The sequence below is a fragment of the Hemicordylus capensis genome, chromosome 2, assembly GCF_027244095.1.
Source record: "Hemicordylus capensis ecotype Gifberg chromosome 2, rHemCap1.1.pri, whole genome shotgun sequence".
NCBI classification, from domain to species: Eukaryota; Metazoa; Chordata; class Lepidosauria; order Squamata; family Cordylidae; genus Hemicordylus; species Hemicordylus capensis.
Window position 1 is genome coordinate 210,648,710 of NC_069658.1, and position 25,013 is coordinate 210,673,722.

The window sequence follows — 25,013 nt, forward strand, 5'->3', positions numbered from 1 at the left end:
CCGAGATCAGAACTTCTGTCCGGACTATAGTACATCAGGGCTCATCATCTGGATCAGAAAATCCACTCATCGTCCACGGGCAGGAATGTATTTCGTGCGCAGGGTGGATTTCGAGGCTCACATGATCGGACGTTCCTCTGGGCGGGACATTCCCTGCACGCAGAAAGCTAGTGTGTCAGGGAAAAGTCGAGGAGACAACCCTTCTCCCTGGCAGGCTAGCTTTCTTGGTGCTGGGATGTCTTGCATGCAGAGGACTACTCAGTTTCGTGAGCCTGTCCCTGCAGCAAGATTACCAGGCCGCTTTGGTGAGGACAAGGCGAAGAACTGGGCCTTGGTGAGAACTAGGCTCCAGATTCTCCAAGGTCTTGGGCAACAGAGGAGTTCCCCACCCCGCCGGCCTTGCTGCCCCAAATCCTTTTCACTGAAGATTAAACATGGGACTTATTTAATGCAAGCAAAAGCTCCACCACTGAGCTGAGAACTAAAACACACAAAGAAAGAGGGGGGAATTCCCCTCAATCAAGGCAAAAACAAACAAGAAACCCTTCAAGTCAGTAATCTCCAGGAATAGGTGACATTTTGCTCCTGATGCAGCAGAGATGCAGCAGAATTGCCCACCTGTCCGCCAAAGAGTGGAAGGTGGCTGTTGCATCTCTGCATGAGTTACTGTCCCAAGTAGGAGGTGCTTCAAGGACAAAGATTTGTGCCAAAATTCCCCTGAGGTTGAGACGTTCTCATGGTCATGCTCTCGCCAGGTGCAAGAGGGGCACCTGTGCCTCCCGATTTTAATTCAGAAAATGAGGGCTGTGAGCATCTCTGCACAGTCTCCTCAGAGGGAGCCCTGTTGAACATAACGGGGTTTATTTCTGAGTAAACATGCTGCAGATGACACTGTAAGTATGCCAGCCAGCAGGTGGGGTATCAGTCCCAAAGAGAATGTTCTGGAAATGCTCAGATGGCAAAGATCCAGGTTCGAATCTCCACATGGCTGCAAAACTTCTGAGACTAATAGCAATAGCAATCTCTCGGTCTAATCCTGCCTCACTTTGCAAACAGGCATCTTCTGCTGGGATCTTCTGCCTTCCTTGTGCAACACATGTTTTTGAGCACAGTGACCCCCCACATCGGAAGAGCTGTCTTGGGGCGGGGGGGGGTAATCTTTCACCCTCTCTGCTCTCTTTTCTTTTTTTAAATCTGCGACCCTCAAGGCGAGGAGGGAGGTGGCCTGATCACCATATGAGCCCAACCCAACGGCCACGCTATTTGCTGGTTTAAATTTATGAAGCGGCCAGGAGAAAGAAGCAGGGGAACAGAAGGAGGTGGCCACCAGCCACTTTGAAAGGGGGGGGGCTTCTTGGGCCTTGCCCAGAAGAGGTGGGGTGGGGGGCGGATGGCGTGGCAGCCAGAGGGGGTGTGTGGGGTGAAGCATCCATCTTCCGCTTTTTGTCTGGGATGAAATGAAAATTTGACACCGTCTAGAAGCAGCCGGGTTCTCAAGGCCTTCCGATTTGTTCCAGGGACAGCCGAATTGCATTTGCATGGGCAACAGGATGAGGGAAACACCCAGACTGGTGAGGCTGCCGAGAGGACTTGCATGGGGTGAAGCTGCAGCCCCATTCCCTTCCCAACACTGACCCAAAGAGGGCTCCCATGCCTAGGTTAGGGGGGCTTCCCGGAGGTATTTCATAAGTGAGCAACAAGGCACCTTTCAAAGTGGGGGGGTCTCTCCTGTTTAGCAGGGGGAGAGCAACTGGCCCTATCCACCCCCAGCACAACGTCCCTCCCAGTAAACATAAGGACAGCCCTGCTGGATCAGGCCCAAGAAGGCCCATCTAGTCCAGCACCCTGTTTCCCACAGTGGCCCACTAGATGCCTCTGGGGAGCCCACAGGCAAGAGGTGAGGGCATGTCCCCTCCCCTGCTGTTGCTCGTAATGAAATTTTTTTACTTTGGGCACTTTAGCTGAAAAGCAGCATATAAATATTCATTATTTTATTTTATGTATTCAATTTTTATACCACCCTTCCAACATTGGCTCAGGGAGGTTTGGATTTGTCGTCGTAGTCCCCTGTTGGAAACAGGTTCCTGGGCAAGACAGACCTTTTTTTTCTGATCTGGCATGGCTCTTCTTTTCTGCTTCATTATACCTAAGTGGAACCTCCAAGTTCAGGGGCAGTCTGCTTCTGAATGTCAGCCGCTGGGGGATGGGAGGGGGTCTTTCTGATCTTCCCCAAGAAATAAACGTATGTATGTATGTATTTATTTATTTATTAAAAAGTTCTTGTATGCCGCCTCCAAAGATTCTAGGTGGTGAACAACAACAATACCAATAACAATTTTTTAAAAAATTAAAGGCCAAAAGCCTGGCAAAACAGGTAGGTCCTAAGAAAATCAATCTAGCACAGCATCCTCGTTCCAAGAGTGGTTAACCAGGCACCTTGACGGATATTTTAAAAAGACTGGAAATATTCCTAGCTAGGTTAGGAAGCAGATAAAGTGAAGTAGTTAAGCGGCCGCACTATTGATCAGAAACCCGCCCCCCCCATGTAAAGCTAGCCCATTCAGGGGCATAACTATCATCGGGCAAGAGGAGACAGTTGTCTGGGGGCCCACTGCCTTGGGGGGCCCCCCAGAGGCAAGTCACATGACTGACTCCCCCAGCCGCGCACCCGCCCGGGCTTTGCGGGGGGGCATGTTAAAATCTTGTCTCTGGGCCCACTCCAACCTTGTTACGCCCCTGAGCCCCTTCAATCTCACTCATGTGACCGCCTCCAGCCCACAACTCTGCAATATGAGGGCTAGAATACAGACCTACCTTGCAGGGTCAGCAAAGGGATTACAGGATAACTCGAAGCACGTTGAACTTCAAGCACTCTGTTCATAAGTATAGTATTTGACGCACTGGGAAGTCATCAAAAACAGGGCTTTCCCCTGTTTGTCCCCAACAGTCGGCAGCCAGAGGAAGACTATCTCTGAACATGGAGGTTCCATATAGTCGTTTTGGCTCAAGGCTTCCTTTGTGGTTTTGCCCAATCCTTAAAAAAAACCCACAGCCATCTAAACTCACAGCCATTGACACTGCTTTCGGAGGTCAGTTCCACCAATAGGGTTTTGTTCTCTTGCTTTTTGGTTGCAGCTATGAAAAAGGCCAATTCCATGCTAGGGATCATTAGAAAGGGGATTGAAAATAAAACGGCTAACATTATAATGCCCTTATACAAAACTATGGTGCGACCACATTTGGAGTACTGCGTACAATTCTGGTCACCACATCTTAAAAAGGACATTGTTGAACTGGAGAAGGTACAGAAGAGGGCAACCAAGATGATCAGGGGCCTAGAGCACCTTTCTTATGAGCCAAGACTACAACACCTGGGGCTTTTTAGTTTAGAAAAAAGACGACTGTGGGGAGACATGATAGAGGTCTATAAAATCATGCATGGTGTGGAGAAAGTGGAGAGAGAGAGATTCTTTTCCCTCTCACACAACACTAGAAGCAGGGGTCACTCCATGAAATTGATTGCCAGGAGGTCTAGGACCAACAAACGGAAGTACTTTTTCACACAACGTGTGATCTACTTGTGGAACTCTCTGCCACAGGACGTGGTGACAGCCAACAACCTGGATGGCTTTAAGAGGGGTTTGGATGACTTCATGGAGGAGAGGTCTATCAATGGCTACTAGTCGGAGGGCTGTGGGCCACCTCCAGCATCAAGGGCAGGGTGCCTCTGAGTCCCAGTTGCAGGGGAGTAATGGCAGGAGAGAGGGCATGCCCTCAACTCCTGCCTGTGGGCTTCTCAGAGGCATCTGGTGGGCCACTGTGCGAAACAGGATGCTGGACTAGATGGGCCTCCTTAGGCCTGATCCAGCAGGGCTGTTCTTATGTTCTTATGCACCCAAACTTTCTGCCGGTCAGCTTTGTGAGTTGGCTCTGGGCTCAAAGATCTCAAAAGTAGGAAAAATCTCTGCCTTGCTCTGGGTCTCTCACTGCCCTTGGCCACCCACTCCCCGCACAGAATGACAATCTGCGTTTCTTGCAGATTTTTGGAACTTGTCTGCATTTCCTCTAATGATGGCAAGAATGATTATTGATTTCTCGAGTCTGTAAAGTAAGTGCCACACATAAAAAGAAGGAAAAGTCACAGAACCCGCCCTTGGGGGTTTACTACATCTAAGAGACCAGACATAAAGAGGAAGGACTGAGAGAGAGAAAACGGGAAAGCAAAACCGAGAGCTCAGTAACGGGAGCAAGTCCGTTCAAAATATTTGCACACCTTAACCATCAAATTCTAGTTTGCAAAAACGGAGAAGTTTGGACTGGGAGTGAAGGATGCCAACTCTGACTGATGCGATTCATGGAGATTCCCTCCCTCCAATATCCCCCCACCCCAAATATTATGCATATACTATTAAAATCTCCAGACTTGCTTTCAAGAGTCACCAGGAGATGAAGACTGATTCCTGGAGACTCTGGACCAATCCTGGAGGGTTGGTAACCCTATCTACCTTGCAGGGTTGTTGTGAGGTTAAAATAAAGGGGAGAACTATGCATGCTCATTGGAGGAGTGAGGGGTGGTGGTTGATTATTCTGACTGAAATTATTCTTGGGAGATCTACACACACACACACGTTCTTCTACATAGGAACACAGGAAGCTGCCTTATACCAAATCAGACCCTTGGTCCATCTAGGTCAGCATTTTCACACTGACTGGCAGCAAAGTTCTCCAAGGTTTCAAACAGGAGTCTTTCCCAACCTGGAGAAGTTGCCAGGAATTGGACCTGGGACTCTATCTATCTATCTATCTATCATATTTATACACTGCCTGACATGTGCATCCTAGGTAGAGTACATAAGTTAAAATACAACAAATATAAAAACAGGATAAGAACATCAGAACAGCCCTGCGTGATCAGGCCCAAGGAAGCCCATCTAGTCCAGCATCCTGTTTCACACAGTGGCCCACCAGATGCCGCTGGAAGCCCACAGGCAGGAGTTGAAAGGGGCCTGTCCTCCCTCCTGCTGTTGCTCCCCTGCAACTGGTACTCAGAGGCACCCTACCCTTGAGGCAGGAGGTGGCCTACAGCCCTCTGACTAGTAGCCATTGATAGACCTCTCCTCCATGAAGTGATCCAAACTGCTCTTAAAGCCATCCAGGTTGTTGGATAAAAATGATTAAAACAATTATGATGTAAAACCAATTAAGAGCAGTTAAAAACCTGAGAAAACCGGTGCGTCTTAAGGGACTTTTAAAAAAGAGCCAGAGATGAAGAAACTCTGATTTTAACAGGGAGTTCATTCCAGAGCTCTGGGGCAGCCCCAGTGAAGGCCTGGTCCCGAGTCACCACTAAACAAACTGGTGGCAACCGCATAACCAGACCTCCCCAGATTATTTTAATAGGTGGGTGGGTTCAGACTCAAGCCCTTCAGGGCTTTAGAGGTAAGAGCCAGAACTTTCTGGTCACCACATCTAAAAAAGGACATTGTAGAACTGGAAAAGGTGCAGAAGAGGGCAACCAAGATGAACAAGAGCCTAGAGCACCTTCCTTATGAGGCAAGGCTACAACATTTGGGGCTTTTTAGTTTAGGAAAAAGATTACTGCAGGGAGACATGATAGAGGTCTATAAAATCATGCATGGTGTGGAGAAAGTGGAGAGAGAGAGAGAAATTCTCCCTCTCCCATAAAACTAGAACCAGGAGTCATCCCATGAAATTGATTGCCAGGAAATCTAGGACCAACAAACGGAAGTACTTTTTCACACAATGCATAATCAACTTGTGGAATTCTCTGCCACAAGATGTGGTGACAGCCCCAACAACCTGGATGGCTTGAAGAGGGGTTTGGATCACTTCATGGAGGAGTGGTCTATCATCGGCTACTAGTCGGAGGGATACAGGCCACCTCCAGCCTCAGAGGCAAGATGCTTCTAAATACCAGTTCCGAGGGAGTAACAGCAGGAGAGAGGGCATGCCCTCAACTCCTGCCTGTGGCTTCCAGCAGCATCTGGTGGGCCACTGTGCGAAAAGGTTGCTGGACTAGATGGGCCTTGTTCTAACTTGGGGTTTCACTTGGAAACGGAATGGCAGTTCTTTGAAGATCAGTGTTCTATGGTCTCTTCAGGGTGTCCCAAAGACCAGTCCGGCTTTCTGCATGCGAAGCAGAAATTCTATCATTGGGCTTCAGCCCCCATCCCCTAAGGGGTAGGCAACCTTGTCTGTCCAGCTGTGGTTGAACGACATGAGAGGAGAGCTGGCCTTGTGGTGGCAAGCATAACTTGTCCCCTTAGCTAAGCAGGGTCTGCCCTGGTTGCATATGAATGGGAGACTGAAGTGTGAGCACTGGAAGATATTCCCCTCAGAGGAAGGAGCCACTCTGGAAAGAGCATCTGGGTTCCAAGTTCCCTCCCTGGCAGCATCTCCAAGATCAGGCTGAGAGAGCTTCCTGCCTGCAACCTGGGAGAAGCTGCTGCCAGTCTGGGAAGACAATACTGAGCTAGATCGATCAAGGGTCTGACTCAGTATATGGCAGCTTCCTGAGCCAAGAAGCCACTTATTGGCGCAGTGGAGCAATGACTTGATTATCGAGCCAGAGGTTGCCAGTTCGAATCCCTGCTGGGAAACACCTATATCGGGCAGCAGCGATATAGGAAGATGCTGAAAGGCATCATTTCATACTGCGTGGGAGGAGGCAATGGTGGTAAACCCCTCCTATATTCTACCAAAGACAACCACAGGGCTCTATGGTTGCCAGGAGTCAACACCAACTCAACGGCACACTTTTACCTTTAGTATCCAGCCATTCAAATCTCCAGGGTTACTTTCAAGAGTCACCTGGGGACAAAGACCGATTCCTGGAGATTCCACTCCAGGCCAATCTCAGAGGCCTGGCAACTTCTAGGAATGGTGACTCTAGGGAGAATATTCTATAGCTGATAAATATAGGTCACTTGGCAGATGGCTTCACTATGGATTAAAAAGAAACTGGGGGCGGTGTGGGGGGGCACCTCAAACATTGCATCTGAGTTTCCTTCAACCTCAGCAAGAAAAGGATGAAACCTGGTTTAATCCATGAAAGTTGGTAGCTTGGCAAAAATGTGAAAACGTGGCTATGAAACTTCCTAGCAAAAACAGGGCTGAAGCGCCACTGAGTGGAGAAGTGAGGTAAGGCCCAGTCATCATCTCCAGGCATCCCCATAGCAACCCTGCATCTCTGCCAGCCAATCAGAAGCAGAGCTACCCAAACAGGTGGTGGAAGCATCCCCCTGGTAATCTGTAGGATTTGGGTAAAAATCTCTGACTGCCAGAGCAGAGAAATGTCCTGAAGGTTTTGCCCAGTTTTTAAAGACTGGGCAAATGATCCCATTGAGATCATCAGTAGGGGTCCATCTGCATTTGCCACCAGCTCCTCTGGTGGCTATTCAGGGACGGGCCTTCTCCGTCGCTGCCCCAAGGCTTTGGAATGTGCTCCCTAGTGAAATAAGAGCCTCTCCATCTCTAACAATTTTTAAAAAGTCCTTAAAGACGCATCTGTTCACTCAGGCTTTTAACTGATACAGTTTTGATTGTTTTTAATGTTGTTTTAGAATATTGTTTAAAATTTTTTAAATTGTTGTGTTTTAAAATTTCTTGTTTTTGTTTTTAAATAATGTTTTAATGTTGTTTTTATCTTCTTGTAAACCGCCCAGAGACGTAAGTTTTGGGTGGTATAAAAATATGTAAAATAAATAAATAAATAAAGCGATTGATTCTGGAGCCTGCGATTCACAGCTTACACTTGAGCCTTTCTCTTCTCTTCTCTTCTCTTCTCTTCTCTGTTAAAAACAATGTTTTTAGAATGTGAGCCCTTTTGGGACAGGGAACCATGTTTTTCTTTTTTCTGTGTAAACTGCTTTGAGAACTTTGTTTAAAAGTGGTATACAAATATTGTTAATAATAGTAATATGTATGTTAATAATAATAATAATAATAATAATAATAATAATAAAATGAGTGCCTCTCCCATCAACAATATGGTGAGACGTAACTTTAATAAATCTATACCGGATCGGTCGTCGCCCGGGTCAACAAGGACCGCGCCAGGTGCTGGAGTCCCTGGACATCTGGTGGCAAGTGGGCTAAAGGACTCAGGATCTTCAGCTGAGCAACCAGGGCTGGAGACTGCAAGGTTACTGGAAGAAACATCGCTTACTTCAAATGGTCAATAACGCGAAACTATTCAACACCAATGAAACAAAGCAGGCCTACAAGAAAGAACAAGTCAAGAACCGAGCAGAAAAATGGAAAAATAAGCCCCTGCATGGTCAATATTTGCACAATATAAGTGGAAAATCAGACATCACCAAGACCTGGCAATGGCTTAAGAATGGCAACTTGAAGAAAGAAACAGAGGGCTTAATACTGGCTGCACAAGGACAGGCACTAAGAACAAATACAATAAGAGCAAAAGTCAAAAAATCCACCACAAACAGCAAGTGCCACCTTTGTAAAGAAGCAGATGAAACCGTGGACCACCTAATCAGCTGTTGTAAAAAGATAACACAGACTGACTACAAACAAAGGCATGACAAGGTAGCAGGGATGATACACTGGAACATCTGCAAAAAATACAAGCTACCTGTAGCCAAACATTGGTGGGACCATAAAATTGAAAAAGTTGTAGAAAATGAAGATGTAAAAATATTATGGGACTTCCGACTACAAACAGACAAGCATCTGCCACACAATACACCAGATATAACTGTAGTCGAGAAGAAGGAAAAACAAGTCAAAATAATCGACGTAGCAATACCAGGGGATAGCAGAATAGAAGAAAAAGAAATAGAAAAAATCACCAAATACAAAGATCTACAAATTGAAATTGAAAGGCTGTGGCATAAAAAGACCCAAATAATCCCAGTGGTAATTGGTGCCCTGGGTGCAGTTCCAAAAGACCTTGAAGAGCACCTCAACACCACAGGGGCCACAGAAATCACCCTCAGCCAATTCCAAAAAGCAGCTTTACTGGGAACAGCCTCTATTCTGCGACGATATCTACAACAACGGCAACAACATTGACAATAAAATTCTGGCATCCCAGGTCCTTGGGAAGGACTCGATGTCTGGATAAAACAAACCAGTCAATAACACCTGTCTGACTGTGTAAACAACAACAACAACAATAATGTATAAAACAACAAATATATATATATATAGAGAGAGAGAGAGAGAGAGAGAGAGAGAGGGAGAGAGAGAGAGGCTGTTCTCACGAGCAACCAAGACGGGGCTAGGGCAACTAAGCCTGAGCTTGGCTGTTTGTGGGAACGGCCTCCAGGACCTGACAATCTCCTTGCAGCGCCTTGATGGCAAACCCAGCTAAGAAGCCAGGCTCTTAAACGAGGTTAAGGGAGCGAGTGCTTAACCCCCATTTCCCTGACTATGTGTCAGCGCTGCCTGCTTTCTGAAGCACTCGCTGGTGCATTGTGGGATTTCCGGGGGCCGGGACTACGCATCTCAACCCCTGCACCTCTGCACTGCTTGTGGCAGCCATGCTCCGTCTGGGTGCAAGATCTGCACACCCGGACCGCCCCCCCCCCCGATCATCTGTGGGGAAGGCAAGCTTCTACTGCCTTCCCCACTGCCCGCTCTCAAGCCTTCTCATGCAATTATGAGAAAGGGCTCATTTATATTATATTATATTATATTATATTATATTATATTATATTATATTATATTACTTCTTCAAAGTCCAGCTTTCTTATCCATAGAGCTTCACGGGGGAAATCATTGTCCGAACTATTCTAATCTTTGTGGGTATAGACACGTCACGGCATCTACACATGTGGTACACAAATGTGTTGGTACCCCTCCACGAAAAAAGAAGAACCCACAATTGTCACTGAAATAACTTGAAACTGACGAACGAAATTGGCACCCATCATTGTTTATTCCGCATTTAACAAAAATCAGACTTTGCTTTAGAGTTTTGATGCAACAGAATATTTCAAATAATAACACAAATGAAAATGGCACGGACAAAAATGATGGGACCCTTAACCTAATATTTTGTTGCGCAACCTTTAGAGGCAATCACTGCAAACAAGCAATTCCTGTAGCTTTCAATGAGATTTCCGCACCTGTCAACAGGTAGTTTGGCCCACTCTTCTGGAGCAAACTGCTCCAGCTGTGTCAGGCTGGAAGGGTGCCTTCTCCAGACTGCATGTTTCAGTTCTTTCCATAGATGTTCGATAGGATTCCAGTCAGGGCTCACAGAAGGCCACTTCAAAATAGTCCAATGTTTTGACCTTAGCCATTCTTGGGTGCTTTTAGCTGTGTGTTTGGGGTCATTATTCTGTTGGAGGATCCATGACCTGCGACTGAGACAGAGCTTTCTGACACTGGGCAGTACATTTCGCTCCAGAATGTCTTGACAGTCTTGAGATTTCATTGTTCTCTGCACAAACTCAAGGTACCCCGTCCCAGATGCAACAAAGCAGCCCCAAAACATAACCGAGCCTCCTCGTATCTTTCACAGTGGGTATAGTTTCTTGCAAAGCTTCATTTTTTCATCTGTGGACATAGAGCTGATGTGAGTTGCCAAAAAGCTCCAGTTTTGTCATTAAAAAGCCAGCCTGGAATTTGCTAAAATGCATATTGACAAGCCACAATGCTTCTGGGAGAATGTCCTTTGGACAGATGAGACAAAACTCTCTGTTTTGCTATGACCGCTCTATGTCCACAGATGAAAAAATCTTAACTCATCTTAACTCATGCTTAACATCTTAACTCATGCTTTTCCAATGGGAGTGTTTTTTCTGCATTTTCCAGGACATTGATGCATTTTTCTGGGATTTTCGATGAGTGTGGGGATTTTTTGTGGTCTTGTCAAGGTCTAGAACCTACCTATGTAAACAGTATGTTTCTATCTTTTGTCGTTTGGTCTGGGAATTTTATGTCAGTGAGTGAGCGAGTGACGTCCAAGCAGTTTTATATATAGATCACATATTATTATAACATATGCCTAGATATGTTGTATATTCTGAATGAGGTGCGGAGAAAGTCAATCTGCATTAATAATATGCATAATATGTTATTTTTGCATTAAAAAAAAAACCCCAGCACTTCTTTGCAGAAAACGTAAGGGTGAACGTAACAGGAAGGAGATGGGAAACTACAAGTCCCAGGATGCCAAGCGCCTAGCTGGCTGCTGAAAACCGGAAACAGGTGGAACTGGGTTCTTTTTAAACATGGAAACAAAAGCACCACCCATCTCAACATTTAGCTTTGTCATTGGCTCCGTGGCTGCCAGTCACTCAGCACCTCGGTTCGGATTGGTGAGAAGGATTCTCGGCAAGAAGATCAGAAGTAGTGAAGTCTCTCTGCTCTGCCTCCAGCTTGCCTTTGCTGGCGACTCCCCTGCAAGATGGTGAGTCCAATGCACGCGCTAAAAGGGCTCGTTTGGGGTCTTGGGGAGGGTGGGATTTGGGGCTGTTGCAAGGAGTTCTGCGGTGGCCCATTTTGCTCAGTTCCATGTAGTGGGTCAGTTTCGGAGGGCCATGACCCTGCAGAGAGCCGGGAGGAAATCTTGCTAGTTGCAAGACTTGTGGCTGTTGGCTGTGATGAGTGCCATTATTTGGCCCCTGCCCCCAGGAGCTTACAATCTACCGCGTTCACCCGAATTGAAGACGACTCTGAATTTAAGACGGCTCTCATAAAAAGTAGAAGCTAAGTACAGGTTGTGCCTGCATTTATTCGAAAGGAACAGGACTCTGAATTTATGGAGAAAGACTTAACTAGCAAGCCAGAGGTTGCTGGTTTGAATCCCCGCTGATATGTTTCCCAGACTATGGGAAACACCTATATTGGGCAGCAGCGATCGAGGAAGGTGCTGAAAGGCATCATCTCAGACTGCGTGGGAGGAGGCAATGGTCAACCCCTCCTGTATTCTACCAAAAACAACCACAGGACGCTGTGGGGACCAGGAGTCGACACCAACTCAATGGCATCCTTTACCTGATTTGTAGCATAAAAATACTTTGGGAAAGGCTAGTCTTGGATTCAGGAAAATACAGTAAATTGGCACTGTATAGTGGCTGAAAGTAAGAGAATGAGGAACTTCTCCTGTGTGAGGGCTGGAGGGATAAAATATTCTGCTGCATTGTGAGAGAAAAACTGACAGCTCTGGTTTGGAGCTGGGCAATATGCTGGCAAAATGTATGAGCTTGCCGTTCAGACCCACATAAACAGATGTTGGCTCTCTCGCATGCACACACAAGTTCACGTTCATGCTTGCTCAAGGATAGGCATGATTTGTGCAGGAAAATCCAGGAAGTGTGCATTTTGCATCTGTGCATTAGGCAAAAGGTCTAGTGGCTTTCTCCAAAGGAGTTCTCTTTTCTGCATACTCCTTGTGCTTTCTCACAAGGAGTACATTGCTTGTACAGGCAGTTAGGAAGCACATGAATAGATATCTCACACTCAGGGATATGGAGGGAGAGAGAGAAAAGGAACATAGGAAGCTGCCATATACTGAGTCAGACCCTTGGTCCATCTAGCTCAGTATTGTCTTCACAGACGGGCAGCGGCTTCTCCAAGGCTGCAGGCAGGAATCTCTCTCGGCCCTATCTTGGAGATGCTGCCAGAGAGGGAACTTGGAACCTAGATGCTTTTCCCAGAGCGGCTCCCTTAGGGGAAGATCTCGCAGTGCTCACACTTCTAGTCTCCCATTCATTTTTACAACCAGGGTGGACCCTGCTTAGCTAAGGGGACGAGTCCTGCTTGCTACCACAAGGCCAGCTCTCCTCTCCATTCCCCGCCCCCCGCAATGCACTGTGGGTGGTTAAGCCTGCTTCTGACAGAATTGTGCAGTGGAGATGGGGAATATTGCACGTGACTTGCACGCCCTTATGGGAGAGGGAACAGCAATTTATTTATTATTTCTCTGTGTAAACCGCCCTGAGCTATTTTTGGAAGGGCGGTATAGAAATCAAAATAATAATAATAATAATAATAACTTATACTGGAACGGTCAATCTTGGTAAATAAATGCTTAAGCTGGGAGGAGAAATTGAGGCCTCTATCCAGCCTGTGTGGCCTTCATCCCCCTCACCCCCACCCCGGTCCTTGTATGATCACTCTCTCCTGGTTTTTGGAGAGTAGCCAGATCCACCCTGTCCCCGTCCCTCTGAAGCTCCTGTGTGCATCGGATCAGTTTCCCACTGCTACAAATAGAACGGGATTCTGCCACCAAATTTCTCCCTCTCTGTGGGCATTGTGGTGTCCGCATCTTAGCTACGGCTCCCGAGGCGTGCAACAGTTTCCCCCTTCTTGGGAAGTAGAAAAACACTTTTCTCTCCCCCGCCCTCCTTCTGACCTTCGGTTGAGATTCCTTTGAGAAAATGATTTAAAATGACTCTCCCAAGCTTGCATTTAGCTGGTTGCCTCTGGCAAGAAAAGATCACCCCAGGAGATTAGAAAGAACCTGTAAATAACAGACAGATACTTAACAACTAAAGATAAAGCGTGCCGTGCTGTCAAGTTGATTTTGACTCCTGGCGACCACAGAGCCCTGGGGTTGTCTTTGGTAGAATACAGGAGGGGTTGACCATTGCCTCTTCCCACGCAGTATGAGATGATGCCTTTCAGCATCTTCCTCTGTTGCTGCTGCCTGATATAGGTGTTCCCCATAGTCTGGGAAACATACCAGTGGGGATTCGAACCAGCAACCTCTGGCTTGCTAATCAAGTCATTTCCCCGCTGTGCCATTAGGTTGGACTCTTTGCTCTGGAACCATGAAAATGCCACATGCCTCTGTGAGCAAGCAGTAAATAGCATTTTGAGGACTGTGCGGACTTTTTAGAAAGCTCACGCCCAGGCTACAGTGTAGCTGAACAGGCGCCTTGCTGATTTATTGAGGTAGACTGCCTTTGAATGTGGAGTTTCTAAATAGCCATCACTGCTAACAGCCACTGAGCAACCTCTCCCCCTCCTCCTCTCCCCCCTCCTCAATGAATTTGTCTCATCCTCGTTTTAAAGCCTTTGTCACACCTTGTAGCAGTGAGTTCCACACAGCCTTGTGTCAAGAGGGTCTTTCGCTGGCCTCTCCTAAATCTGCTGCTGGTTAGCTTTGTCTGATCCGAACGGTTCCATTTCAGTTTGTTTGGGCTGGAGCCGTGATCCTGTTTTGTTTAATGGAGGTGGAAGGAGTACCAGGCGGATGACCCACTTGCTGGTTCTGAGTGGGGTCTTCTCTTTCTGGTCGGCAGGCGCTGATGGGTGTGCAGCTCGTAGTGTCCTTGTTGGTGGCCAGCCTCATGCAGAAGATGGCACCCCACTGGTCCTTCGCACGGTGGCTCTTGTGCAATGGAAGGTACTTCACCCCAGGGGACGGCCCTCTTGTGAAGTAGAGGGAGTCCACGTTCCTCTTCTTAGCCACCTCTGCCACAGGCAACTCTCTGAGCAGCAAATTTTATTTTCTAAAGCATTTGATTGTAACTGCTTGCAAATCCATGGGAGACAGGTATTTTCTTTGAAGAGCATCCAGTTGATAAACTTGACTATATAATGAACGGAAGAGGCATTCCCATTGCTGTTCCCTCTAACAGGGATTCCCAGATGTTGTTGACTACAACTCCCAGCATCCCCAGCTGCAGTGGCCTTTGGCTGAGGATTCTGGGAGTTGTTGTCTGAGAATTCCTGTTAGAAGGAACACTGATTCCCATCTGTGTGTGAGGGAGGAGGAATGCCTATACTAAGACTATCTCCAAAGAGACACTACTCTCATACAGTGAGGAATGCCTCTCCAACTATTATGTAGATCCTTCCTCCTTTTCTACACGAGGGAATGCCTCTTCGAAGAATCTATATGCCCTTATTTATCTGCTTGGCCCTTAACCTCTTGTTTTCTTTTCATCATGGTAGTTTGCGCCGTTACAAGCATCCGTCAGAAGAGGAGTTGTTTGCCCTGGCTGGCAAGCAGAAACCCAAAGCCAAGCGGGACCGGTGAGTCTGGGGCTGGCAGTAGTCAAGTTGGAAAGAGGACTCATCCTCCACAAATGTATCTACCTTTCTCCTTTATATAAAAATAAAGTAGTATCTAAGCTAGTGGCTGTCACTCACTTCCTGTGGCAATGAATCCCACAGATTAACAGTGCATTGTTGCATGAAGCAATGCTTCCTTCTGTCTGTCCTGAGCCCACATTCTTTTAATTTCAATGGCCTCCGGGATTAGGCCAGATGGAGAACTTCCCCAGGTGGGTTATAATGTTGGTCTGTCCGTCTGGCAGGAGGATGAACGGCGTTACTGATGAGAAGCCTTTATCTGTGCCCAGAGATATTGATTTGCGACTGGAGACCAGCCCCATCACGACGATCGATGCTCTGGGTAAATGTGTGGAGGTTGGATTCTCTAAGCTACGTCTCTTTGCCGTGGGTGGGTGGGAGAAAGGCACCTAGTATAGGCTTGCTCCTACCCTTTGCGGGGGAAAGGGTAGGAGTTGGGAGCCAGATGGGAGCCCGTGAGGCTCTGCCCCAGGAGGAAACGTGTGCAGTGACTCACGCGGGGACATGGAAAGGGGCTCCTTGCCTCTTTGATGCTTGAAAAGTCAGCCTTTTCAGGTGTAAGAGACCATGCCTCTGCTTTCAGTGCATAATGCCCAAAGGTAACAAGACGGCGTTCTCCTTTCTGCTTAGTCCTACGCTATTTCCTGGAGTATCAATGGTATGTCGACTTTGCACTGTACTCCACATTCATCTACCTCTTCACCGAAGGCTATTACTGTCTGGTGGACCCCCGGAAGGAAGCCAATATCGGGATCCTCTGGTGCCTTCTCACCGTCATCTTCTCCGTGTATCCTTCTCTGGCGTAGCCGCTTCCTACCCTAAGAGTGGCAGCTTTTCTGCCCCGAGGCAACTGCAGTGGATTTTGCTGGGTTGTCCTTGTGCAGAGTGTCTTAAAGAGAGAGAGAGAGACATTCTCCAACCAGACCCCACCTTTTCCGTTCCTCCCAAACTGCCTAACAAAATTAGACAAAACTCTAAACACAGAGCAGGTTTCTGAGCAACGATGTGTTTCCCCTTTTCTTCCAAATTTGCAGGTGCTTCTCAAAATCCTAGATATCATTGCTGTTTTTGTTTAAATAGCAACCCAACAGATCCAATGGTAATTAAGAAAAAAGACATAAGAAACTGGAATACATAAATTTTTCTATATGATGGTAAAATCATATAGCAATGGTAATAGTGACAAATCATACGAGACGAAAATGCTAACAAAACATAAGATACTCCCAATGACAACTAATAAAAAAGGAGACCTACGTAGTCCATGATAGATATTAAAATGACAGCAACCCCAGTCAGGGGTCCATGTGTGAGTTCATATTGAGCCCTTTCTCATGAGCAGAGAAAGGGCTCCGATGGGGCGAGGGGAGGAAGCCGCGTAAAGCTTACCTCCCCTGCAGATGAGCAGGTCCTTGACTCTGGGTGGGCGGATTGCCCTCCCAGGCGATCATGGGTTGCTGCCGGTTGCTCCAAGGGTTGGGGTGTCGGGATGTGCCCCCCAGAGCTCCAAATAGGAGGGTCCCCCATTCCCTCCCCGAGTCTGCTAGCAGCCGCAGCTGACAACCAATCGGGAAAACAAAGTTAAGGGAGCGCTCACTCCTTTAACCTTCTTTTAAAGAGAGGCTCCATGGATGGGTTTGGTGCCCTGCTGCTGCCTGAATCGGTCTGATTGCAGCGGTTCACCCACGTGTGTGTGAATAGCCTCACAAACATCAACCAAACCTTCATAGTAACTTCAAAACCATGTTGGAAAAAAGCATTTGTGGGCACGCAATAAATCCTTTTCTCTTTTTTGAGGCAGCGCTTCCAAATTCTTCAGCCACTTTACTCCGAGCTGGAGTGGCCGGGGCCATCTGGGAGGGCGAATGCTCGTGGCGATTTTTGACAAGGTTTACAGCCCTAGAGATGGAAAAGCACAGAATGGCGTTGCAAGGCTTTGAGTGTGTTCTCATGCTTTTATTGTCCCGACCATCCGGCCTGCAACAGTCACATTTGCAATAGTGTTTTTAAAAGCTTTTAAAAACGCAAAAACTACTATGAAACTTCACTGATGTTGTCAGAGGAATAGTAAGGAAAATTGGCAGGAATGTCCTCCAAGGAGGATTCCATATGGAGAGCAGAGCAATTTGTTGTTGTTCTAACCCTGAGCCTAACCCTTTGCTCTATGCAAAAATGGCTGCAGTTTTACCCTACTTGTTTGGGGATAGGGATAAAGAAGGGGTGGTGACACACAGAAAGCCATAAGTGCAGCAATGTTGTTGTCTGTTTTCCACCTCTGGGGTGGGTAGATGTTGCCAGAAACCTTGATGAGCATTCGTCCTCTGAGATGGGACTGATGTCTAAAATGTGTGGGCCTGGTCCATGGAATAAAACTCTGGAGAAGGGAAATGAGATTCCTTGCGTTGATCCCCTTAGCCAAACTTCCGCGACAGCAAGATATTTTTCATGGTGATGCGCCACTACTTCCGCTCCGAGGAGGGAGGCGAGCGCTCCGTCTGCCTCTCCTTCGCCTTCTTCTTCCTCCTGATCGCCATGATCGTCCTCGTCATCCGGGAAGACTATCTCGAATTCGGCCTGGACAGGGGTGGGTAGGCTGCTCCTAGGGTGAGGTTGGCCGTTGATGGCCCATCGGCTGAATCCGGCCATTGTTTACCTGGTTTTCTTGTCTGCTCAGGACTGACCAACGTCAATGACAACTTGGAGGTCTTCTTAATGGAGCAAGGGTGGGAGTGGACGTAAGTAGGGCTTCCGCATTCTTCGGTCTCCAAGCCCAATTTTCTCCAAGGTTGGCTGTGGAAGCTCTCCTGGCCTTCCTTCAGTTCTCTTCACTGCTTCCCTGCAGGATCCCCGTGACCAAGCTGAGCGTCCGACTGGGACTGGTAGCTCTCTGCTCGTTCATCGGTGCCTGCCTCACCTTCCCAGGACTGCGCCTGGCTCAGACACACTTGGACGCCCTCAAGATGGCAGCTGACCGACCAATGGTCCAGTTGAGTAACAGCTTCTTGCTTTGTATAGAAAGCAGGCAACATGGTGGGACAAATGGGGAAAACTCTTTGAAGATCAAAGAACCACACTTTGTTCTTCAAAAACCACTATTTTAGTTGTATGCAAATATAGGCAGATTTCACCAATTAAAATCTCAATTGACTCGGATTTCTTTGAAGCAGCCGTAGATTTTAGGGATGTGCAGAACATTTCGATGTCGAAATGTTTCAACTCGAGATGGGCTGTTTGAAGTGTTTCAAGCTCAAAACAAAGTGCCCTCTATTTAGGCCTCTTTTTGAGCTCAGAACAACCTTGTTTTGATCAAAACATTTTGACATTTCAAGTGTCATTTTGGAGGCCTGTTTTTCCCTTGCTGATAGGTTTTCTGGCACTAGCTTCTTATTGGCTTGTGATTTCCTTGCTTCTTGGTTGGGCAACTGTGGCCCCACTGGCTGGGGTGGGGAAGGAGGAGGGAGGGGAAAACACAAAGGGAGGGAATTTCAAAATGTATTCAAAGAGACTGGGATACAGAGAGCCCTTAGGCCTCACTTGAGGATATATCGGAAGAGGTGGAAGGAATCAAGGAAGATTTGATTTTGTGGTTTTCTTTTCTCAGCACCAAGTATAATATGCTGTGCTGCTACTGCTGCTATAATTCTCTGGCTTTGTATTGACAAAGGCAGAACTTGGGTGCCTGCCTTGCTTCCTTGAGTTGTGGCTTGTTTTGTTTGTGAGATAGTGTTGTGGTGAGAAATGGGCAGCGGCAATTGTGTGAGAGATGGAGGGAGAGAGAGAGAGAGAGAGAGATTTCTTGGTAATTAAGAATATCACTGTTGGATCAGTCCCAAAGCCTATCCAGTCAAACATCCTGTTTCACAAGTGACCCACCAGGTGCCTCCAAGAAGCCCAGAGGCAGGGGTGAGAGCTTGCCCTCTCTCCTGCTATTGCTCCCTGGTATTGAGAGGCATCTTGCCTCTGAGCCTGGAGGTGACCTGTAGCCACCAGACTAGTAGCCATTGATAGACCTGTCCTCCATGAGTTTGTCTAAGCCCCTTTTTAAAGCCATCCAAGCTAGTGGCCATCACCACATCCCATGGCAGGGAATACCATAGATTTATTTTATTGTTAAATTTATACCCCGCCTTTCGTTAAGAAAATCCCAAGGTGGCTGGGATAACGTTCATTTCAAGGAAGCTAAATGAGTGTTATCCCAGCAGTGAGGGCTGCCTGCCTAGAAATGAGCTCTGGGGAGCTCCCAGCGGCGGTGCCGCCCCCCCCCCAGCTTGAAATTGTTTTGGGGGGTGCCTGGGGGTGGTGGCGAGGTGGAGGCGGCCCTCTCACTAACTGCTGGTCTGGGAAACTGCACACAAAGACTGTACCGGTCCATGACTCTAAAAACGTTGAGAGAAACTGCTCTAGGCCCCTGATCATCTTGGTTGCCCTCTTCTGTACTTTCCCCAGTTCTACAATGTCCTTCTTAAGGTATGGTGACCAGAACTGTATACAGTACTCCAAATGTGGCCATACCAACTATCCTAATGTATAAGGGCATTATGATATTAGCAGTTTTATTTTCAACCCACTTCCTAATGATTCCAAGCTTGGAATTGGCCTTTTGAAAGTGTTGGCACTTTCAATGAGCTGTCCACCATGACCCCAAGATCTCTCTCCTGGTCAGTCACCAACAGCTCAGATCCCATCAGCATATACTTGAAGTTGGGGTTTTTCATCCCAATGTGCATCACCTTACACTTGCTTGCACTGAACCACATTTGCCACTTTGTCGCCCACTCACCCAGTTTGGAGAGATCCTTTTGGAGCTGCTCACTACCTGTTTTGGATTTCACTACCCAAAAGAGTTTGGTATCATCTGCAAATTTGGCCACCTTGCTGCTAACCCCTGCTTCTAGATCACTTATGAATAAATTAAAAAGCACCGGTCCCAGTACAGATCCCTGGGGGACCCCACTTCTTACTTCCCTCCACTGTGAAAACTCTCCATTTATACCTACCCTCTGTTTCCTGTCTTTCATCCAGTTAGCAATCCACACATGGATGGATGGATGGATTGTTAAATTTATATACCGCCTTTCATTAAAACAATCCCAAGGCTTATCCCATGACTGCTAAGTTTTCTCAAGAGTGTTTCTGCAGTGTTTTGCAAGGCAGGGCTGCAAAATGTGTTGCACATTGCAATGCAAAACTTGTGTGCATGCACTCTGTGAGTGCAGTTTGTTCCAGCCATAGAGAACAATGGGGAAATTTGAAACACCCTGTTGTTTTCCTAGGTACACCAAAGTGGGTTGTGTAGTAGAGCATGATGGGTGCTACCTACCACCTAGCCCACAAAGAAATGGGCAAGCGAGCAATTTTAAACAATTTTTTAACTTTCCCCCCAAACCCATAGAGTCCTTTGGTGTCCCTAGGAGCTACCTTTGGAACACTGGGGTGTTTTGGGTTTCCCCATTGTTCCCTATGGCCGAAACACTGAAAATGTTGTCATGTTGAAACAGCCAGCTCAACCGCTGTTTTGACAAAATCCATTTTGTGCACATCCCTTGTAGATTTAGCCCGTGCTTGTGGAGTTGTCGAAGACTCTAGAGACGGGAAGATGGATACGGCTCTCTGACCTGTCTTGTTTTCCTTGCCTGGCAGACTCCTCCTCCATGCCAGCTTCCTCGCCCCTGTGATCGTTGTGCTGATGTGGATCAAGCCCATTTCCCGGGACCTCCTCTTGCACTCCCCCATGGGCAAGCAAACCATGCAGCTGTGAGTCTCTTTTTGTATGGACTACTTATTTATTTAAGCACATCTCTGAATCTTTTAAAGTTTCAGAACGGGCTACTACAGGCCTCTCTGGTTTCTTCTCTTGCTTTCCTTTTTGTTGATTAGCGTTTCCCAAACCAATTCTGAAACCTGGCTTCAGTGCCCCATGCTCTTATTCAATCCCAGCTAGACTACTGTAACACCCTTTTCATGGGTCTACTTTTGAAGATAGTCGAGAAGCGACAATTGGTGCAGAATGCGGCCGCCAGAATGCTGATGGGGCCAGACAAATTAACTAATTTCCATGGATATTATCCCAACTCCACTCTTAATAGGCTTAATGTAAATGCTGCCACTGCCTCTTTAAAAACCCTACATAATCTGGCATCGGGTGCTCTGAGGGACCACCAATTCCTGCATGAACCTCCTGGAACTGTGAAAGTCCCCAGCAACAAAAATCAAGTTTCTAGATGCCATGGCTATAGTATAGAGGTATGTGGACTCTCTGCTCTCACCCACACCCTTTCAAGCACCATGAGGTCTAGAAGAATTATTTTCTCCCCTTCCTCAATGCCAGAGGTGATCAGGAAGAAGCATTCTGCAGGTGGATTCTGGCAAGCACACAGGCAGCTTTTTCAAGCTTCCTCTTCCCCCTTCCTCGCCACTGACTGCTCCTTCTGCCTTCCTGCAGCATGTCTGACGCCACCTACAATTCCTTCCGCCTCTGGATGATTGTGGCACTCTGCGTCCTGCGCTTGGCCGTCACTCGCCTCCACCTCCAAGCCTATCTGAACCTTGCGGAGCGCTGGGTGGAGCAGATGAAGAGAGAGGCCGGCCGCATCACCGTGCTAGAGATCCAGCGGAAGGTACGAGCTGGGCAGAAGGGAGTGGGCTATCCCCAAAAGGGTGGAACAAGCAGCATCTTGGAGAGGCAGAGGGTTCCAGAGGCTCATGGTGGATTACATAAGAATTGCCCTGCTGAATCAGGCCCAAGGTGGCCCATCTCGTCCAGCATCCTGTTTCCCACAGTGGCCCACCTGATGCCTCTGGAAAGCCCACAGGCAAGAGGTCTGTGCATGCCCTCTCTCCTGCTCTTGCTCCCCTGCAACTGGGACTTAGGGGCCTCCTGCCTCCGAGGCTGGAGCCAGACTAGTAGCCACTGATAGACTGTCCTCCAAGAATGTGTCCACGCCCCTTCGAGATAGTGGTCATCACCACATGCTGTGGCAGAGAGTTCCATAGATGAATTGTGCACTGAGTGAAAAACTACTTCCTTTTCTTTGTCCTAAATTTCCCGACCTTCAGTTTCATGGGGTGACCCCTGGTTCTAGTGAAGTGAGAGAGGGAGAAAAATTCCCCTCTGTCTACCCACTCCACTACATGCATAATTTTATGCACCTCAATCATGTAATCCAAGGTAAAGAGCCCCAGATGCTGTAACCTTGCCTCAAAAGGACGGTGCTCGCTGACCATCTTGGTTGTCCTTTTCTGCACCTTTTCTAGTTCTGCAATGTCCTTCTTAAGATACGGTGACCAATGCTCTACGCCGTACTCTAGATGTGGCCGCACCGTAGATTTGTATAAGGGCATTATAATAATAGCAGCTTTATTTTCAATCCTCTTCCTAATGATTCCAAGCTTAGAATTGGCCTTTTTCACAGCTCTGTCCACACTTCCGATGAGCTGTCCACCACGACCCCAAGACCTGGTCAGTCACTAACAGCTGAGATCCCATCAGTGTATATGTGAATTTGAGGCGGGTGGGGTTGCCCCATTATGCATCGCTTTACACTTGCTTTTAATAGGGGCACAATTCCCAAACCTTGGGGGGGGGGTTCTCCCTTGAGGAGTGTACAGTTTTTAAAAGTGGCTGGAATGGGCTGGGGGTGGGGAACCCTCTCTCCATTCCCATGTGCAGAGTAGGGAAAGATTGCTAATGTTGGAGGGCTACTAGTTGGAGGGCTACAGGCCACCCCCAGCCTCAAAGGCAGGATGCCTCTGAGTCCCAGTTGCAGGGGAATCACAGCAGGAGGGAGGGCAGGCCCCTCTCAACTCCTGCCTGTGGCTTCCCAGAGGCATCTGGTGGGCCACTGTGTGAAATAGGATGCTGGACTAGATGCACCTCCTTGAGCGTGATTCAGGAGGGCTGTTCTTATGTTGGTGGGGTGGGACCTTTTTAAAGTATGGATGGATGGGGAGAGAGAACAAAAACTCTAAACAATATTATCTGGTTCTCAGGAGCAGACGGCCTCTGAACATGGAGGTCCCACTTAGCAAACATGTCCCAGAACCTTTTAATTTGAAAGAAGGGAGGCCCGCCAACACAGCAGGCTTGGCACAGACGCGTTTCTGAGCAGAAGAGCCTCGGATCCACTCTGTGGGAGAACCCCGCGTAGCGGGTCTGAGTGTGCTTTTGCTCGTCGTCATGACTGCACTGTGTTTTGTTTTCCAGATCACCCGAATTTACTGCTATGTAACCGTGGTCAGCTTGCAGTACTTGGGTCCGATCATTCTCACCCTACACTGCACACTGCTCCTCAAAACTCTCGGTAAGGGACTAAGCCAATTGCACTCCAACACAGTCAGCCCCCCCCCTTCCCTGCTGAAACAAATCCCTCTTGCATTTGACTCTACTGTCAGGGAGCCAAAGATCTGGGTTCAACGTCAAACCAATTTGGATACATTCCTCACCAGATCGCCACTTTCTCCAAAGGAGGCCTGACTTTCTCCAAGAGTTAGACCTTGGGTCCCCAGATGTTGGACTACAACACCTATCATCCCCTCTGGCTACTAGGAACATAGGAAGCTGCCATATACTGAGTCAGACCACTGGTCTGTCTAACTCAGTATTGTCTTCACAGACTGGCAGCGGCTTCTCCCAGGTTGCAGGCAGGAGTCTCTCTCAGCACTATCTTGGAGATGCTGCCAGGGAGGGAACTTGGAGCCTAGTTGCTCTTCCCAGAGTGGCTTCATCCCCTGAGGGGAATATCTTGCAGTGCTCACACTTCTAGTCTCCCATCCATATGCAACCAAGGCAGCCCCTGCTTAGCTAAGGGGACGAGTCATGCTTGCGACCACAAGACTAGCTCTTGTGGCTGGATATGATGGGAGTTGTAGTCTGACGGGATTTGGGGACCCAGGGTTGGAACCCCTGATTTAGCTAGCATACTTAAAATATTATAAACAATTTATTATTTTTAATTTTTTTTTACATTTATATCCCACTCTTCCTCCAAGGAGCCCAGAGCGGTGTACTACATACTTGAGTTTCTCTTCACAACAACCCTGTGAGGTAGGTTAGGCTGAGAGAGACTGAGAGACTGGCCCAGAGTCACCCAGCAAGTCTCATGGCTGAATGGGAATTTGCACTCGGGTCTCCCCGGTCCTAGTCCAGCACTCTAACCACTACACCACGCTGGCTTTTTAATGTTAATTTAATGTTTGTTTGTTCATTTAAAAAATCTTTGTATCAGAATGTTTTGCCCTGCAATTGATTCTTTTGTGTTTTGGTTTTTCCCCTACAAAAACTTAAGGCGAATACTCCTGGGGTCTTTATCCAGAATCTGCCCCCAAATCCCCGGCAGTGGATACAGTGCCTGTGCTCCAAGCTACCCCCTCGGCTGAATCTGGGACAGAAGACATCCAAGCCACGGTTCAGCAGATCACGGGGGCCCTCGGCGCTCTAAGCGCCGTCTTCACGCCCCTCTTCTACCGTGGGCTCCTCTCTTTCCTCACCTGGTGGGTGGCTGTCTGCCAGGTCGTCTCCAGTCTCTTCGGGCTCTATTTCCACCAATATCTGGCTGCGTCCTAACCAAGAGAATCTCCTGCTCTTCTTGCACAGCCTTGGACTGCTCTTTCAGGGAGAAGCTGGCTGCGGGAGCTGCTGATTGGTCAGTAGCTGTGCCGTCGCCAGGGATTAGCCAACTACTGTGCAGTGCCTCCTCCAATAGGAGAAGCTTCTACTGACTCCCTCCCCTTACACCACTACGGCCCAGAAGCAGGCTGCAGGGGGATGGATCATGGCCTCCGTTGCTCTGTTGCACCCCTGTGGCTTTAGGAGAGCCTAGCGGATGTTCTCCAAGAGCTGAGCGGCTGTTACTCCATGGCTATTTATGCTTGCTGTGCTATAGCCCAGAGAGGTCACAGACTGTGGTGCCAATCAGTGAACTTGGCTTTGATTCAAAGCTTTGGTTTTTAAAAACAATAAAGGTTCCTAGTCCTCATGA

At 47.8% G+C, this 25,013-nt stretch overlaps 1 protein-coding gene across 4 annotated transcripts; it reads left to right on the top strand.

Annotated features, from left to right (window-relative positions):
• Nucleotides 1-11,265: 11,265 nt before the first annotated feature.
• On the top strand, nt 11,266-25,013 carry TMEM161A (transmembrane protein 161A). Of its 4 annotated transcripts, XM_053287799.1 has the most exons (13): nt 11,266-11,401; nt 14,241-14,344; nt 14,896-14,976; nt 15,261-15,358; nt 15,667-15,823; nt 17,469-17,620; nt 17,711-17,771; nt 17,879-18,022; nt 20,677-20,790; nt 21,479-21,653; nt 23,240-23,336; nt 24,025-24,079; nt 24,321-24,448. In XM_053287799.1, exons 1-12 carry the CDS (start codon nt 11,399-11,401, stop codon nt 24,051-24,053), a joined length of 1,215 nt encoding a protein of 404 aa, XP_053143774.1. In that variant the 5' UTR covers nt 11,266-11,398; the 3' UTR covers nt 24,054-24,079; nt 24,321-24,448. The 4 variants fall into 4 exon arrangements, with proteins under 4 accessions (XP_053143774.1, XP_053143772.1, XP_053143773.1 ...); XM_053287797.1 differs by lacking the exon at nt 24,025-24,079 and having other exon boundaries at nt 24,321-25,013; XM_053287798.1 differs by lacking the exons at nt 11,266-11,401; nt 14,241-14,344; nt 24,025-24,079 and adding an exon at nt 14,351-14,494 and having other exon boundaries at nt 24,321-25,013.